This window comes from Seriola lalandi, unplaced genomic scaffold (assembly GCF_002814215.2).
Source record: "Seriola lalandi dorsalis isolate HSWRI2012SDOR001 ecotype SW California unplaced genomic scaffold, Sedor1 jcf7180002054484, whole genome shotgun sequence".
NCBI classification, from domain to species: Eukaryota; Metazoa; Chordata; class Actinopteri; order Carangiformes; family Carangidae; genus Seriola; species Seriola lalandi.
The window spans coordinates 720,804-736,099 of NW_019525037.1; the positions used below are offsets into that span (position 1 = coordinate 720,804).

General features: G+C 39.9%; 1 protein-coding gene across 1 annotated transcript in view; it reads right to left on the reverse strand.

The window, feature by feature from the left end:
• wdr7 (WD repeat domain 7) overlaps positions 1–15,296 on the reverse strand; it is a 120,385-nt gene that overhangs the window by 48,543 nt on the left and 56,546 nt on the right. Inside the window, exon 27 of the mRNA XM_087175717.1 lies at positions 10,632–10,745. Within this exon, the coding sequence (XP_087031843.1) occupies positions 10,632–10,745 (114 nt within the window). The remainder of the gene's footprint in view (positions 1–10,631; positions 10,746–15,296) is intronic.

Genomic DNA, 15,296 nt, shown 5'->3' on the forward strand with positions numbered 1-15,296 from the left:
GCTGGGGGGTAAGCTATATGGCGGCTTATAATGGACAAATAAAAAGATAAAATCATGTTATTGTACGATTAAAATATTTATGTAAATCCAACCGGGTCAAGTTCTGACTCCATTATATCAATGCATCAATACACAATACAACTACAGCAGTGAAAAACGTACACATTACAAAAGCTTTCACTGCCATTTCTTGGATGTCTGAATTTTGGTTCTTTAAATGTTCTTTAAATGTCAAGTGTATTCTGACATGTTCATATTTTTACTTTATGTTTTTTTTATGAAGCTTAAATGCCATTTTTGTAACTTAGGCCGATATCAAGTTTTTCTCATTACAACTGGAGGTTTCCAGCCAACACAATGAAACCACTCACAGCAAACTGATCCGTATTTTAAGTTACAGGCAATAAAGCCAAAACTCAGATATTATATATATCAAGGAGACAAAACAAAGTTATTGATATCAAATAATTACATAACATTTTGTTTATCAAACTGTTTCATGGAAAAGACTAAAACTAAGAAGAGTGGATTAATAAATCTGTGGAATAATTGTTCAGCAATTCCGGGTTGGTTAAAGAAATTCAAACATTTTTCCCAAACTATTTCAATGTGTAACTGTATCTCCTAAAACCTGCATGGAAATACTACTAAAAGGTTTTGGAGGAAATGTAATTGTTACTTTTTGTAATAGTGTTAAGTTCTCGTATCACACTGAAGTTGCAGGCAGGTGGTCAGAGTGGATCGTTGGATGTGCTTAACTGAGGACTTTGGTTCACATCTCATGGCCCAACTGCTGTTGAAAAACAGGATGTACCCTTTTCCACCAAAATTAGCTGGTTTTTTAAAACCCTTCTCCACTGTCAGTCGAGTTTGTCTTTTTGTTCGGACTGAGGACACACACAACTGCAAGGAGTGATTTCATCACATGCACTTACAGAGCACACACACAGACAAAGTGGAGAGAGAGTGAGCTGCTGCTGCTAGCCGCCGTGCTAACTGGTAAAACAGATCTGTCATGTCTGTGCCTGTGTGTTTTTAAAACTTATTTCGGGGCTGCAGCTCATTCTTTCATTCCTGTGCAGTGTAGCTGCTGTGTTTCTGGTTTATCAGCACCGTGCTGGACAGGTGACAGGTGTGTCTGCAGGGTTTGTGCTCTGAAAGACGTCACAGTGGGAAAAGAGGTGAAAATTAGCGAGTTCACCCCGGTGTTGTGTTTACATCAATGCCGACTGGACCGGGAGCCGATAATACCAGTGTGAATGCTGATGATAAGCCCGATGTTAGCGGGTCTTTGGAAAAGGGGCTATAGTGGTTTTGGTTAAGGGTTGAGGGTATCCTGTGGAGATTTTGACCACTAGCAGTGCCAAGTGTGCTATTCAGTTTTTTCTAGTGGTTCTACATTTATTTAAATCAAAATCCAAATTCAAAATGTTTTCAACTGGATGTTTAAAGTGGTAACAGTCTGCAGTTTGTTCTTAGGTCTCTGTTGTCTTCTTACTTGAAAAAAGAAAAAAAAAATCTAATCACTGTTATGTTACATATTCATTTTCTATATGAAAATGACTCAGATTCTTATTTAGTGAGAGCTGCTTAGCTGTTTGATTGCTGAGAAATGAGAAAAAAAGCTTGATGACAGATTTATAGTTTGTTGTGTGGAGTCTTAAGTATCAGATCAATTCAAGATGTCTGACAGTTAATCTGACCTGATTAGATACAACGAGCAGATCTGTGCGGTGAAAAGACAAATTGCCTGAGAATATCTGAACTCAATATTTTCCTGAAATGAGTCACTGCTGACAGTGAAGGAGAAGAAACACAAAAGAAGAAAGTAGGGACAAGAGAGAAAGTGAAACTATAGACAGGACAGAGACACTGATGGAGGTTGGTCCTTTGCTTCAAATAAAATGAGGACTTCTCACTTCAGATTCACAAAGACTTCAAGGGCCCTGTTTGTTTCAGTTTGTCCTTGAAATTTGCTTTGCTCACTGATCTTGAAACCATTCGGTGAAAGACTATTTACATCTGACCCAATACCTGAATGGAAATAAGGGGAGGGAGGGTAAGTAGCCTGAAGAGACTACACATGTAAAAAAATGACACAAATATTTAAATTATGTGGGTCAGGGTAGATCATCTGATTAGTCAGAATTCCTTCTCTCTCTCTGGCTTTGTCCCATTATCTCATTTCCATTTAAGCCGATTAGAGTGTGTGTTTTCTGTTTTATGAGTGTGTGGTGAGTAGAGGATCAGAGTCTCTGAGGTGAAAACTGAGCTTCATCCTGATCAATGTGACCAGTATTAACATCTGAATCTGCCCACAGGCCTGAAAACTCCACATTAAAACACTACATGGTTTTACCGTCTGTCTGTCTGTCTGTCTGTCTGTCTGTCTGTCTGTCTGTGTCTGTCTGTCTCCTTCTGTCTGTCTGTCTGTCTGTGTCCGTCTCTGTCTGTCTGTTTGTTCTGAATTTGAGACTTTAAATTGTCCATAGGAGTTGTGACAACATCAGATATTAAATTGTGAGTTCATTTGTGCCTTGATGTTCCATCATTAATATGGATATGGACATCTTAACAGCACCCAGCTCACCTTGTGTCATGCACCCATCGGTTCAGTGTCTAAGAATATTTTTGAAGATGTTTTTTTTCTTTAGATTTTTTAATTTTCTTACTGACCAGTGTGGGGAGGTTCATACATGCATGCATTCTGGGTGCTGGTTGACTGTTTTTAACCCGAAGGGCTTCATAACTTTTCTCAGGACAATACCTGGCTCAACAATTTGATGACAAATGAAACATGAAATTTCCCCTAGGGGATAAATAAACTATCTATCAATACAAATAATAACAAAGTCAAAGTATCACAGTGTAACTGTCTGTGGTAGGCACACGTCTTTTACCATTTTTGATGCAAACTGGAGAAGTTGGGTTGGCTATATTATACTTTGCTATGCTATATTACAACATACCATGCCACAATATACTCTATTATAACACATTGTATTGCACACTACTATACTATACTGTAGTATGGTATTCTATGGTATACTATTCTATACTACGCTATGCAATACTATACTATACTATACTATGATGAGATATACTATGCTACGCAATACTTTACTATACAATGCTATGATGATATATTGCACCATACCATATCAAAATATACAATTTTATTGCACACTACTATACTATACCATTACATATTACACAACAACATACTATTCCATGCCATACTTTACTATTCTATACTAGACTATACCATATTATAGTATATTATACCAGTATAATATACCATACTGTACTTCACTGTATCAGACCAAACTATACAGTGCAACCTCCTAACCATCTTTGATATTGCCATTGCCACAGAAATGCATTCCTGCACATTCATTATATTTGACAATAACTTCACTCCTGTCTGTAATACAATAATTTCTCCATACACCAGCTGGGTCCCTCGCTGTGTAAAACAGCAGAGACACAATCAGAGCACACAGAGTCGCAGCTCCGAACATTTATCTCTCCATAAGTTCAATCTGTTCTGAGGAGAAATGTGATCTGACCCAAACGACCTCCAGGCTCTGATATTAGATTAACAGGGGAGGCTAGCATTTCAGCTAACCAAATCACAACGGGGCTAATGACACCAAGAGGTGAGGGTCAGCCTGACCTTTGACGTCTGACCTCTATCTGTGCTGCTGTGCACAACCACTGAGAGAGGGATGAGGAAGAAGTAAGAGGGAGAGAGAGACAGGTGAAAAAGAGAAGGAGACGAAGAAGAAGAAATCCCTCCTTCTTGTCTTCATTTTTGTTTGTTTCTTTTATGTCTACTTTCCTTCATTATGAGGAATTGATATGAAATAAAAAATAATAAAGCTTGTACGGACTGTTATGTGTAATTACTACATCTTCATTTCATTGAATGTTTTCTTTGTGAGAAAATCATAATGTCTTAATGTCTTAGTTTGTACTGTGAATACAAAGATCAACCATCTTTAAATTTAAAAACATTTTTTTTTTTTTTTTAAAAGCTACAGTTATCCATCTTTAGTTTAATTTCACATCTTGTTGGCTGGAATCAATCAGCTGATCATGTCTGCACCATCCTGAATGCTTCAGAAGACAAAATGCCCGCCAGCACAGAGAAAATGTGTGTGTGTGATTCAGTGAAGGAGGAGGGGTGGTGGGGCTGTGTCCGGCAGGGACCTTTGACCTCCCTGCGGTCACCCTCTCCATCAGAGGCGGAGACGAGATACTCTCTCAGTTAGTGGAGGCAGTCTTCCCTCTGGTGTGGAACCACATTACTGTTCCACGCTGATATGATCAGATTTTAATGACATTTTACAGATATTTTGTGTTGAACTGGAGTACACTGCAGCTACCAGTGGTATTATTGTCTGAATAACAGCCGAAAGCACAAGTGAATGATACAAACACCAAAAAACCTCCGCTGATTCAGCTGACATTGAAAAGCATTCAGTCGATGCATTTGAGAGACTGTAACCAGAGGGTTTGACCACTTTACTTTATAAAGCACTTGAGCAGTTAGTAGACTGTTAACACAGTTTTAGTTTCAATACTTGGTGTGATTGAGAGACACCTCAAATTTCAACTGAATATTAATTAGTGAATTAATAATAACCAGTTGGCTGTTAAAACAAGTCATGATATACAGTCCATGCCATATGAATAAATAAAACATCTCTAACTGTCCAAAAAATAAAAAATAAAATAAAAAATAGAAAAATATATTAAAATAAACCATATTATTTTGCGCAATTATATTTATTCTAACAAACTTTTGTATTTTAATGAATGTTTTTTTTTTGTTTGTTTTTTTTTTTTTACAGTTTTGAATTTTTTGTTCTTCAGGCTCTGTGCGCCAGCTCACTCAATTTGAAATTAAATAATGAATTCTACATTGAAGTGCTAAGTCTCAGCTTTACTTTCAGCAGGTTCACGTCATTATTTGAAGAACAATGGGTAAGATCACTTTTAACACATAGCGTCCAAATTGCAAGCATTCAAAATAATTAGATACTGGGCTACTAAATGTTTCTCGGGCAGCTGTGTGTCATTTGACTGTCAGTTCACACATGGCTCAGAGTTGACAGTTGCCATTAAGATTGAAAAAGAGCAAAAATCAGTTGCATGGTGGAGAAAAACCTCTTCATGAATGCACAGCAAGTCAACAATGCTCTCCAAGATGTAGGCGGACATGTTCCTTCATGACCTCAGAGGATTCAGAACAAGATGCAAACAGCTGGTAAGTCTCACAAAAGAAACGCAAGGCTGCACTTCACACAGACATACAAAAAGTCAAACATGGTGGTGGTTCTGTTATGGCTTGGGCATGTAGGGCAGCCAATGAGATTGGCACACTGGTATTTATTAAACATTTGTGATATATATAATTATGTCCTCTGCCTCCTTTAGTGATAAGTGCACATGTAATAAATGCAGTTTTTGGCTGTAATGGAGCCGAGGCTCAGTGAATTGGAAGCACAACTCTGCTTCACTGCAGCACTCAAGAAGCCAGGAAGCCGGGGCGGCTGGGTGACTGTCCGAGTGCCTGTAACACGAGGCGTAGCCCTAAGCCCACAGTTCATACTCATACACGGTCCAGCCGTAGACGAGGTTTATACCAAGTCTCGTGTGTTTCATATTTGAGAATATGCAGATTGGAGTCAGCATGACTGGCCTTTGTGATTGCTGTTTATTATCTCATTCACCTTTTCTTATTGTCCACATTACAGCATTTGAGTGCTATAGTTGTTAGGGTATGAATTACCTTTAAATATAAAATTTTTCAAAATAAAATAAATAAAATCAAGTCTAATACACACAAAACTGTCTCATGTTGTTTATTCTCTTTTTACCAAAGTTCACCAGTTGTTTTATCATTTTGTTTATTTGTGATTTTCATGTATCTTCACTTTCATGTATGTTGACACTACACAGTAAATATTATTTACTTTATTTTGTTGAGATGCTTTGGCAACACAACTAATTTTACCACAAATATATTATGTCAATAGAGATTCAATGAACTGAACTGAACTTAAGGAAGTGTGTGTGTGTGTGTGTGTGTGTGCGCGTGTGTGTGTACGTGTGTGCGTGTGTGTGACATTGGGGGGGGTGTATGTGAGGAGGAGGGCTGCACATCCTAATGACATCCCCTGACACTGCCAGGGACATAATTACAGTGCGCGCACACACACACACACACACACACACACACACACACACACACACACACACACGTGAGTGAGTGAGCGAGTGAGTGAGTGAGTGAGCGAGCGAGTGAGTCAGACAGGGGAGACAGTAGACTGAGGTGATGAGTCTATCGCCGTGGTAACAGCCTGCAGCAACCTAGTGATTCTGTGGTTGTCGACATCTGTCTCTCTTCCTTTGTCCCCTCTTCTCATCTCTTTTTTCCCCTGTTCTTTCCTCTTTTCTTCCCTCCTTTGTTTCCTCCCCCTTCCCATTAATTCTTCACCTTTTCCCTCCTTTTTTCTTGGTGTATGGAGGACTGAGGATTAAAAAAAAAAAAAATCTCAAACAATCGTTTAATAGAGCTGAATGGTGATGACCTGATGAGCTCAGGGAAACAACTCACTTAGATGTGAGACATCACACTCTGACATGTTGGTCTGACTGTGTCCTTTGTCTCCCTATTCTTTTGTCTATAAAATGTCTATATTTTACTTACATATCTGAGAAGCTGAAACCAGAGAATGTTTCATATTTTGTCTTTAGAAATGACTTCTTAGGATTATTCAATTAAGAAAGTTAACTGTTAGCTCTCTTTCAATCGACTTATCAATTTAATCGAATTATGTTAGCACTCACTAATTTCAGTAAGAGAAAACTTAAATTGGATTGGCAGTATTCACTTGGTAAGACTTCTTTACCCAGATATCCTGCATGATTATGATATTACAATTTTTAATAATCCATAAATACTTTAAGTCAATGATCAATCAACATGTCAATCATTCCATTGTGGTTCCACCTTCTCCAATTTTAAGCTTTGCTCTTTTTTTCCATTTATATCATGTGTAATCTTTAGGTTGTGGACTGGACTTCAGGACAGGCACTTTCACAATTTCCTAACATCTTATAAGCGAAACAATTAATTCATACCTAAAAAAAAACATTCAATATATTCATCAATAATAAAGCCAACAGATTCCTTAATGATTCCTAATTGCCCTAAATGTGTTATTAAACATATCCCTATAATATGTCATTGTAAAACAATGGCTATTATAAAAGAAATCTACTATAAAAGGTACTGTTGTAAAATAATTCTCTTTCTCATTAAATAGAGAGAAACTAGAATTACTGCTTCACGGCTGTATGCCTGAGCCACTCAAACTAGTTTAAAGGTCCACTTGATGAGTTCCAGAGATATCGCATTCACAAGATCAAAATCGAGTTTTGTGAGGTCACAGTGACCTTGACCTTTGACTTTTAACCACCAAAATCTAATCAGTTCATCCTTGAGTCCAAGTGAATGTTTGTGCCAAATTTGAAGAAGTTCCCTAAAGGTGTTACTGAGATATCCCAAATCGACCAATCAGAATACAGCTACAAACCAACCAACTAGTTAGAATAGGGCAACAAATCAACTAACCAATCAGATAAGAGCTGCAAATTAAATAACCAATCAAAAAAGAGATACAAGTCGACCGATTTGAATACGGTTACAAATTAACCAATCAGAATACGGCTAGAAATCATTAGAATACTGCTCGAATTCAACCAATTAGAATACAGTTAGAAATTAACTAACCAATCAGAATACAACTGCAAACCAACCAAACAAAATGAATAGAGCTGCAAACCAACTAACCAATCAGAACGCAGCTACAAATCAACCAATCACAATACAGCTACCAATCAACTAACCAATCAGAATACAACTGCAAACCAACCAAACAAAATGAATAGAGCTGCAAACCAACTAACCAATCAGAAAAGAGCTACAAATCAACCAATTAGAATATGGCTACAAATCCAAGCAGCTTTCAAAGAACAGGGCAGAGCAGAGACAAAAACGTAACATCTTCCTGTTTCATCATGCACCATGTTAAAGGAAAGACCTTTAACCTGCTTGGTACTATCACATATTACATGTGATCAGCTGTTTCTCTGTCACCTGACAGACTCATATAGGTTCACATGGGTTTCCCAACACAACACATTCTCATTAATGATTTTTACTGGATTTATCACAAGAGAAGTTCTCAAAACAGAGAGACAAAGGAAAGAAGGAAGGATGGTGGGGAAAGTTTTAAAACTCAACATGTTTTTTTTTCCTCCACAGCAGAAAGGATTCAGAGGCTGCTCTGTGTTCGAGGCGTCTGCTAACAGATTTAATACTGCAGAGACTGAATGAAAAAACACTGCTGTCAATAAGAGAAAAATGAGCTGTGAGAAATGATAAATTGTCACACACGTCTGCGATATTGACTGGTCTGAGAGAAGGATGGAGGGAGGAAGAAAGAAGATGGGTGGAAGAGACAGTGAGAGCGTGTTAGAGCCATTTTCTGTGCATTTTCAGAGCTGAAATAATGTAAATTTACCCTTTAGAAAAATGCGTTCATTCTAATTTTATTTGTCTGTAATTTTTGAATTTATCATGTTTAATGAAACGATGATGATCAGGTGCTGCAGGAGGAAGGTAAGTACCATTAATCACTATAACTTCATGTGTAAATTATCCAGCTATTACACTGTGATCAGTAGTAAATAGTAATGTACTGCTTTGTCTGAGTGTCCTCACTGCCACTAGAGGAGATGTACCACACTGATCTACCTGTCTCTGTGTGTCTGTCACAGTTAAACATTCAGGGAAATGTGACAAAAGACAAATGGAGCAGAAAAGTGTGTGTGTGTCTTCTACCTGTACTGCAGGTGTCAAAGTTTCCTGGAGAGAATCATTTCTCACCTTACTGTGTGTGAGAGAGAAGGAGAGCATGTGTGCACACTAAACACCAAACTGCTTTTAACACCATGCCGGTCACACAACACTGGCAGTGCACATGGGTTTGTGGGGGCTCTGATTAACACACACACACACACACACACACACACACACACACACACACACACACACACACACACACAAGATTAACCTACATTCAGAGTCACCAGAGCAAAACACCTGAATTCTGCAGCACATAAATGATAAATGAGTTTTCAGTGTTTCTCATATCAAACCAGATGAGGCTCCACAGATCACTGGGGAGAAGAATCCCTGAATTTTACACCACGAACACCATCAAACATTTCACAGCAACTTTAAGGTAAATTGTGAACAGAAGTTGCTTTAAGACATTTTGATGCTAAAACCGTCTTAACTTGTTTCTTGCAACACGAAAGAGCAGCTGTTGTCCTCTGGGCCTCTCACCTTGTGCCTAATGATGCCATCTTATTCTTGTTTTGCGAGATGGTCACAGTGGAGCATTAGGTAGGCCTGCACGATATGAGGAAAACGTGCGATGTGCGCTGACACTGTTCAACAGTGTGAGGACGGTATGACTTGCGATAAATAAACAAATATTGAAGTGTGCATACACAGTTTTGCTGAGCGAAGCTGAATGAAGAACACAGACAGAGGTCACTATGGGTCATCTCCTCTGTCCTCCTGCGAGGGGGGGGAGTGGCTTGGCTGCTGTCTCAGGCTGTAGCTGTAGTTTACAAAAGTTTGTGGCAAATGAAGCTGCAGTATGTAAGTTTCCTTTTAGTTTGTTTTAGTCAGTCTCTTGCAATGTGTTTATTGCACATGCTCATATTGTGATTATGATGAAAATAAGATTAATCGGTCGGCACTAGCGTTAAGTGATCATAGAGTCATGAATTAATTCATGCCCTCACTTGGAAGAGAGACATCTTTTTGTTAGGAATTCTGGAGGCATCCCACATCTGATCATCCAGGTCAGATTCATATTCAAACTGTTTCCCCAATTAAACTGTCACTTGCTGGATTATGTTCAGAGGCAACGTTTCATTTTGAATACATTCATCAACAGCAGAACTGCTGTGGATGGGAGACACACTAAAGCGCACAACTGTCACATCCACAGTCTCGTCTGTGGTTTAGGCAAATAGAATTAACTGAACCAGCTGATGACCAGCGTCATGAAAGTGATCATCCAGGATAACCGGTGTTAATCTCAGCGAAGCCAGGTAACCCAAAGAACCCTACCTGTGTAGTTTGTGCACCTTCATGTCAACATGACAACATAAAATGTCTTTGAAAATTGTGGTATTAGCAGTAGTCTCCACTTGACACAGTCATACGGAGCCCTACACAGCACTGGAGCTGGATACTCAAACTGCTGTTCAATGCAGCAGCACAAACAGTGAGTCTTCACTTATGAATCCATTTCATTAACGCAGCATATAAGGCTCTGAGCTGTGAACATACATTTCCCTCACCTACTCATCACTGGACAGACCTAGCTATACCAATATAGACATGAACATGGATTCCCCAATATGATATCTGACATCAAACACTGGATTTCAAGGAGTTGTTCCTGAATGTGTTTAAGAAACCAAAATCTAGTCATTTAATGAATCTTTTTTTTGTCGATGCTGTATTTTGTCCCTACCTGCTGTGATGTCGTCATCAGTGACATCCATTTCTTCCTCGGGAGCCTTGGTTTCTACCGGCTGAGCCTCAGGAGGGGGCGGGGCTGGAGGGGACGGCTCGGTGGTTGTCCCGGCTGAGGAGAGAGAGACACGAAAACTTTTTAGTTAATACTAAATATCAGCCTGAATCATCACAGGAAACAGACTGACCACAAGGGTAATGACGACATAGTGTGTGTGTGTCACACAAGGTTTCTGTGTTGGTCTTTATAATCAGGCTAACTGTCCTGGTTAAGTAGCTAATAAAGGTTTATTGGGCCTCCTTGTTATCTAGAAATGAATGGACACACACACACGCACGCACACACACACACACACACACGCACGCACACACCCTCTATATTTAGTGTTTTCATTTAGCCCTTATCTCTCCATTGCCAATTAAAAGTGGCTTTTCATTAGTGGCCAGGGCTAATGAATGATGCTGTGCTAATGAATGAGGCGACTAAAGGTAACAGAGCTGATGCTGGGCTAATCTCTGAGAAAACAGCCTAATTAATGAATTACACTCATGCCTCCCCCCCACACACACACAGACACACACACACAGACACACACCATCGTCAAATCGACGAAAAACAGCCCAAAAAAGGTGGGGGTGTATGTGGGGGTGGGGAGGGGTGTATAAAAAACTGTAATTACACTATGTATAATTACATTGATTTATCCTGGTTAACATTGTGTTCTATGTTCCAATTAACCTGCTCACACACACTGCTGACAGCATAATGACTTTGTACAGCTTTAGATCACCACACACAAACACACACACTGACAGAAGCCAGGTTGCCGATTATCCATCTCACATGTTAAAGTGATAAAAACTTAATTGGACTTAATTAAAATATAACTGATGCTTCGCTGTGATTGGACAAAAAGGCTGACTGATGTTTCTCACTCTCAGTTCAGTTGCAGTTCACATGAGCGTTACTGGCATGAAACACAACAGAGCAAACAACAAAGCAAAACATCCAACCGGCGGAAATAAAGAACTAATTGTACTAAACACACAAGTGATTAAACGCTCACTGAGCACTTTATTAGGAACACCATACTAATACTGGGTGGGGCCTCCCGATGCTAGCTGAACAGTCTCAGTCGGACCAGATGTTGGAAATTTTCCTACTGCCATTACAATCACCATTATTAATATTGCTATATTGCATGTTCTTGATCTTTTCCTCTGTGTTCTCTCTTGCTCTCTATCTCTCTCTCTTTCCTTGCCACTGTCACCTAGTGCTGCTCTTGGTGGGAATTGTTGGGTCTCTGTAAATATCATTATAAATTGAAGGTGTAGACCTGCTCTATTTGGAAAGTGCCTTGAGATACCTTATGTTGTGAACTGACGCTATACAGATAAAAACTGACTTGACTCTGAGACTCTGTTCCATGTTGACACAACTGCATCACATCATTTCTGTGGATTTGCATATCTCCAGTTCTACCCGTAGATTGTAAATAACGATGGACTTAGCCTCCAAGACGTCACCCATATGTTTCTGAAGAGCAGTTTTGAAGCTCAGAGTGAGCTGCTCCACCGTCCCCATCTTGGCAGTGTCTGACTCCGCCCCCAACTCCCAGCTAATCCAAAAATGGTCAAAGAGGAGGGGCGTGGGTGAAGCTGAGACTTTGATGTATGCTGGTCTGCTGCAAGCATACGCTCACCCACCTGTCACTCAAAGAGGCCACGCCCTCAATTCTACAGAACTTTAAGCTTTAATAAAATTTAAAGAGGTGAGTGACTGTGTATAAACAGCTGTCATGAAGGAGGAAACTAGCTATAGAGACTAAAACTGTTTTTGTACCAGGCTGTAAACATTTTTATTTCTGCTGTAAAGTTTGAAGTGGCCATTAAAGGAAGTGCAGTTTTTGTCTCATCAGGGATGGATTCATTTTAGTGCTCAGGTTAGTGCTTGGTTGCTCTGCTGCCAAATGATTGGCTGATTGGATGATTGAATTGGATAATGCAGCAGGTGTAGAGGTGTTCCTAATAAATTGCTCAGTGAATGCATTAGAAACCTGTGCAGTACTTGGCTAATTCTCGTGTCCATATTCTCCAGGATCATCTTCCATTCATACATACACTGGCCGGGTCTATTACTCAACTGTCCTGGCCAGGGGGAATAAGATGGAGAGAGACAAGAGCCGAGGGAGAAAAAGAAGAGAGGGAGGTGGAGGAGGGGTGGATGATGGGGGGAGGAGGGGAAAACAGGGAGGGAGGAGACATTCTGCCCTGCTCCAAGGTCAAGCTTGTCATGTCAGCCATGACACATAGCTCCCAGCATGCCTTGTTAACCTCCAGGACCTCCTCCTCCTCTCTTCTGGCTGTTGCTCGCTCTCCTCTGTTTAAAACACACACTTCCTTTTTGTTCAGCACAGTCGTTCCCCTCGTCTTTCAATTTCAAATGTTTTCATTTGGCGCTTGTTTCTTTTCTGTATTTGTCTTAGTTTTTTGCAAAGTTAACTTTAAGAACTACTCACATAACAACAGATGGTCATATAAGATGAGACTTTTTAGCAGGTGTGTTATTTATTCTTGAATCATTTCTGAAATATTGTCACTGTTAATTTTCACACTTGTGTCCAGAATCCAGTCTGTTATTTTTCTAAATGTGTTGGGGCAGCAGGAAAACCTCCTACCTGTCCTGTGTCTGCTACCTATGACGTAGCATTAGGACGACATCGAGGGAAATTAAATCTGAAATTGCGAGAATAAAGTTGTAGAATTTTAGGTTCCATGTTGTTTTAGAGGGGAAACATCAGAAGCTTTAAAATGAGGAACGTGGAGCGTCCTGTGAAGTTCTACTTTAGCAGAGGTTTCACTAATAAGGAGAAACTTCATCTTTTGGCCTCATCATCATCATCATCATCGTCATCATCATCGTCATCAGGATATTGACAAGATTGTGAAGACACTGAGTTCATTCTATAGTTAAACAGACAAACAGCAGCTGACACTGACTGTCCTTTTTTTTTTTCTCTCGGAATTTTACATTTTTAATTCTTGTAATATTAATTGTAATATATTCAGATTTCTTTTTTTCCTCAGTGTGGCCCTAATACTCTGTCATAGCTACCTCTACCATGTTTCTGTTTGTATTTAATTTCATTACTTATTTCTTATGTATTTTTTGTTCTTTGATAATTAAAAAGGAAAAACAAAGAAGATGGGGAGAAGGGAAAGAGATGGAAAAGACTACAGGAAGGACAGAGGCAGGGAAAAAAAATGAGAAGACAGGAAGGAAAGATGGAAAGGAGGGAGAAAAAAAGGAAGGATGTAAAAAAGAGTAAAAGAAAGAAACAATGAGCAGATTATAGTGATTAGGAGTAGAGCACAGATGAGGGAGGGTGACAATAAGAAACAAGAAGTCAGTGAACAGATGAGGAAGAGGAGTAGGAAGGAAGGAAGCAGGGGAAAAGAAATATAGAGACAAAGAGCAACAGGATTGGAGAATGAAAAGTATCAACAGTGTGAGAGAGAAGACTGCAAGACGGGAGAGGAGGTGAAGAGGGGAAAAGGGGAAATGAGGAAAAATAGAAGTCGGGAAAAAGGGGGGGTGATGGAGGGACAGATGCAAAAAATAAAAAATAAAAAAGTGACGAGGAGAAGATGAGAGGACGACAAGAAAAAGCGGAAAAGAGGAGGACGAGGAGGAGGAACATCTTTAACAGCAGCAGCTCGACGAGTGGAAAAAAACACACCGGATTGGGTGAACGAGATAGGCAATAGACTAAAAACTGGAGAGAGAGAGAGAGAGAGAGGGGAAATGGTAACTGCTGTTCAGTGATCAAAGAAACAGCTGCTTCTCACACACAGTTTGACCCTTAAAACTGTGTGTGTTCATGCGTGTGACGGTGAACAATGCTGGGGACTTTGTTTAATCAAGTGTGTGTGAATATGAGAGCGTTAAGTGTGTGTGGAACCCCTCTCCCTCCATCCAGCCCCCCTAGGTCGACTCTTTTCGCTGCCCAGCCTTGTAGCCTCTCTCCTGGGCTTTCATTGCTACACCTCCCCCCTGCCGCTCAGGACGTCTTCCACCTCAAAGATTAAAGCTTCACACTCATGTTTTATTACTGGTTAGTACTGCTGTGCAGCATGTCTGACTAGTTGGCTGCCAGATATAAGTCCATGTCTCCATTCCTGTCTTTACACCACGTCCTGGCTTCACACACAGACATGAATCTGGTAGTAATATTCTCACTCTCACAGAAAGCAAATACAACTATTTCCCAAAATGTTGAACTGCTCCTTTAGAGGGGGTAAAGCAAGTCATTAGACAATGGTGTGAGTGGTTTATGTCTCCCTCTGTCTCTCTCTCTCTGAGTGCAGGTTAACAACTCCTGTTTCCTTTGTGTTAAAGCCTTTTAAACACTAACAGGAGAGCTGAAAGGTCAGCCAGGGCTACTGCTGCGTGCGTGCGTGCGTGCGTGTGTGTGTGTGTGTGTGTGTGTGTTTGTTGTCTGCTCAGCCCCATGCTGCGACAGTGGGACTCTGTCACTGACTCAGTGACATTTCCTAGGCACTAAAAGCTAATGGATAAATACAGGTGTCTTCCTTCAAACACCAACCACTCTGCTGCTGGAGGAGTGTGTGTGTGTGTGTGTGTGTGTGTGTGTGTGTGTGT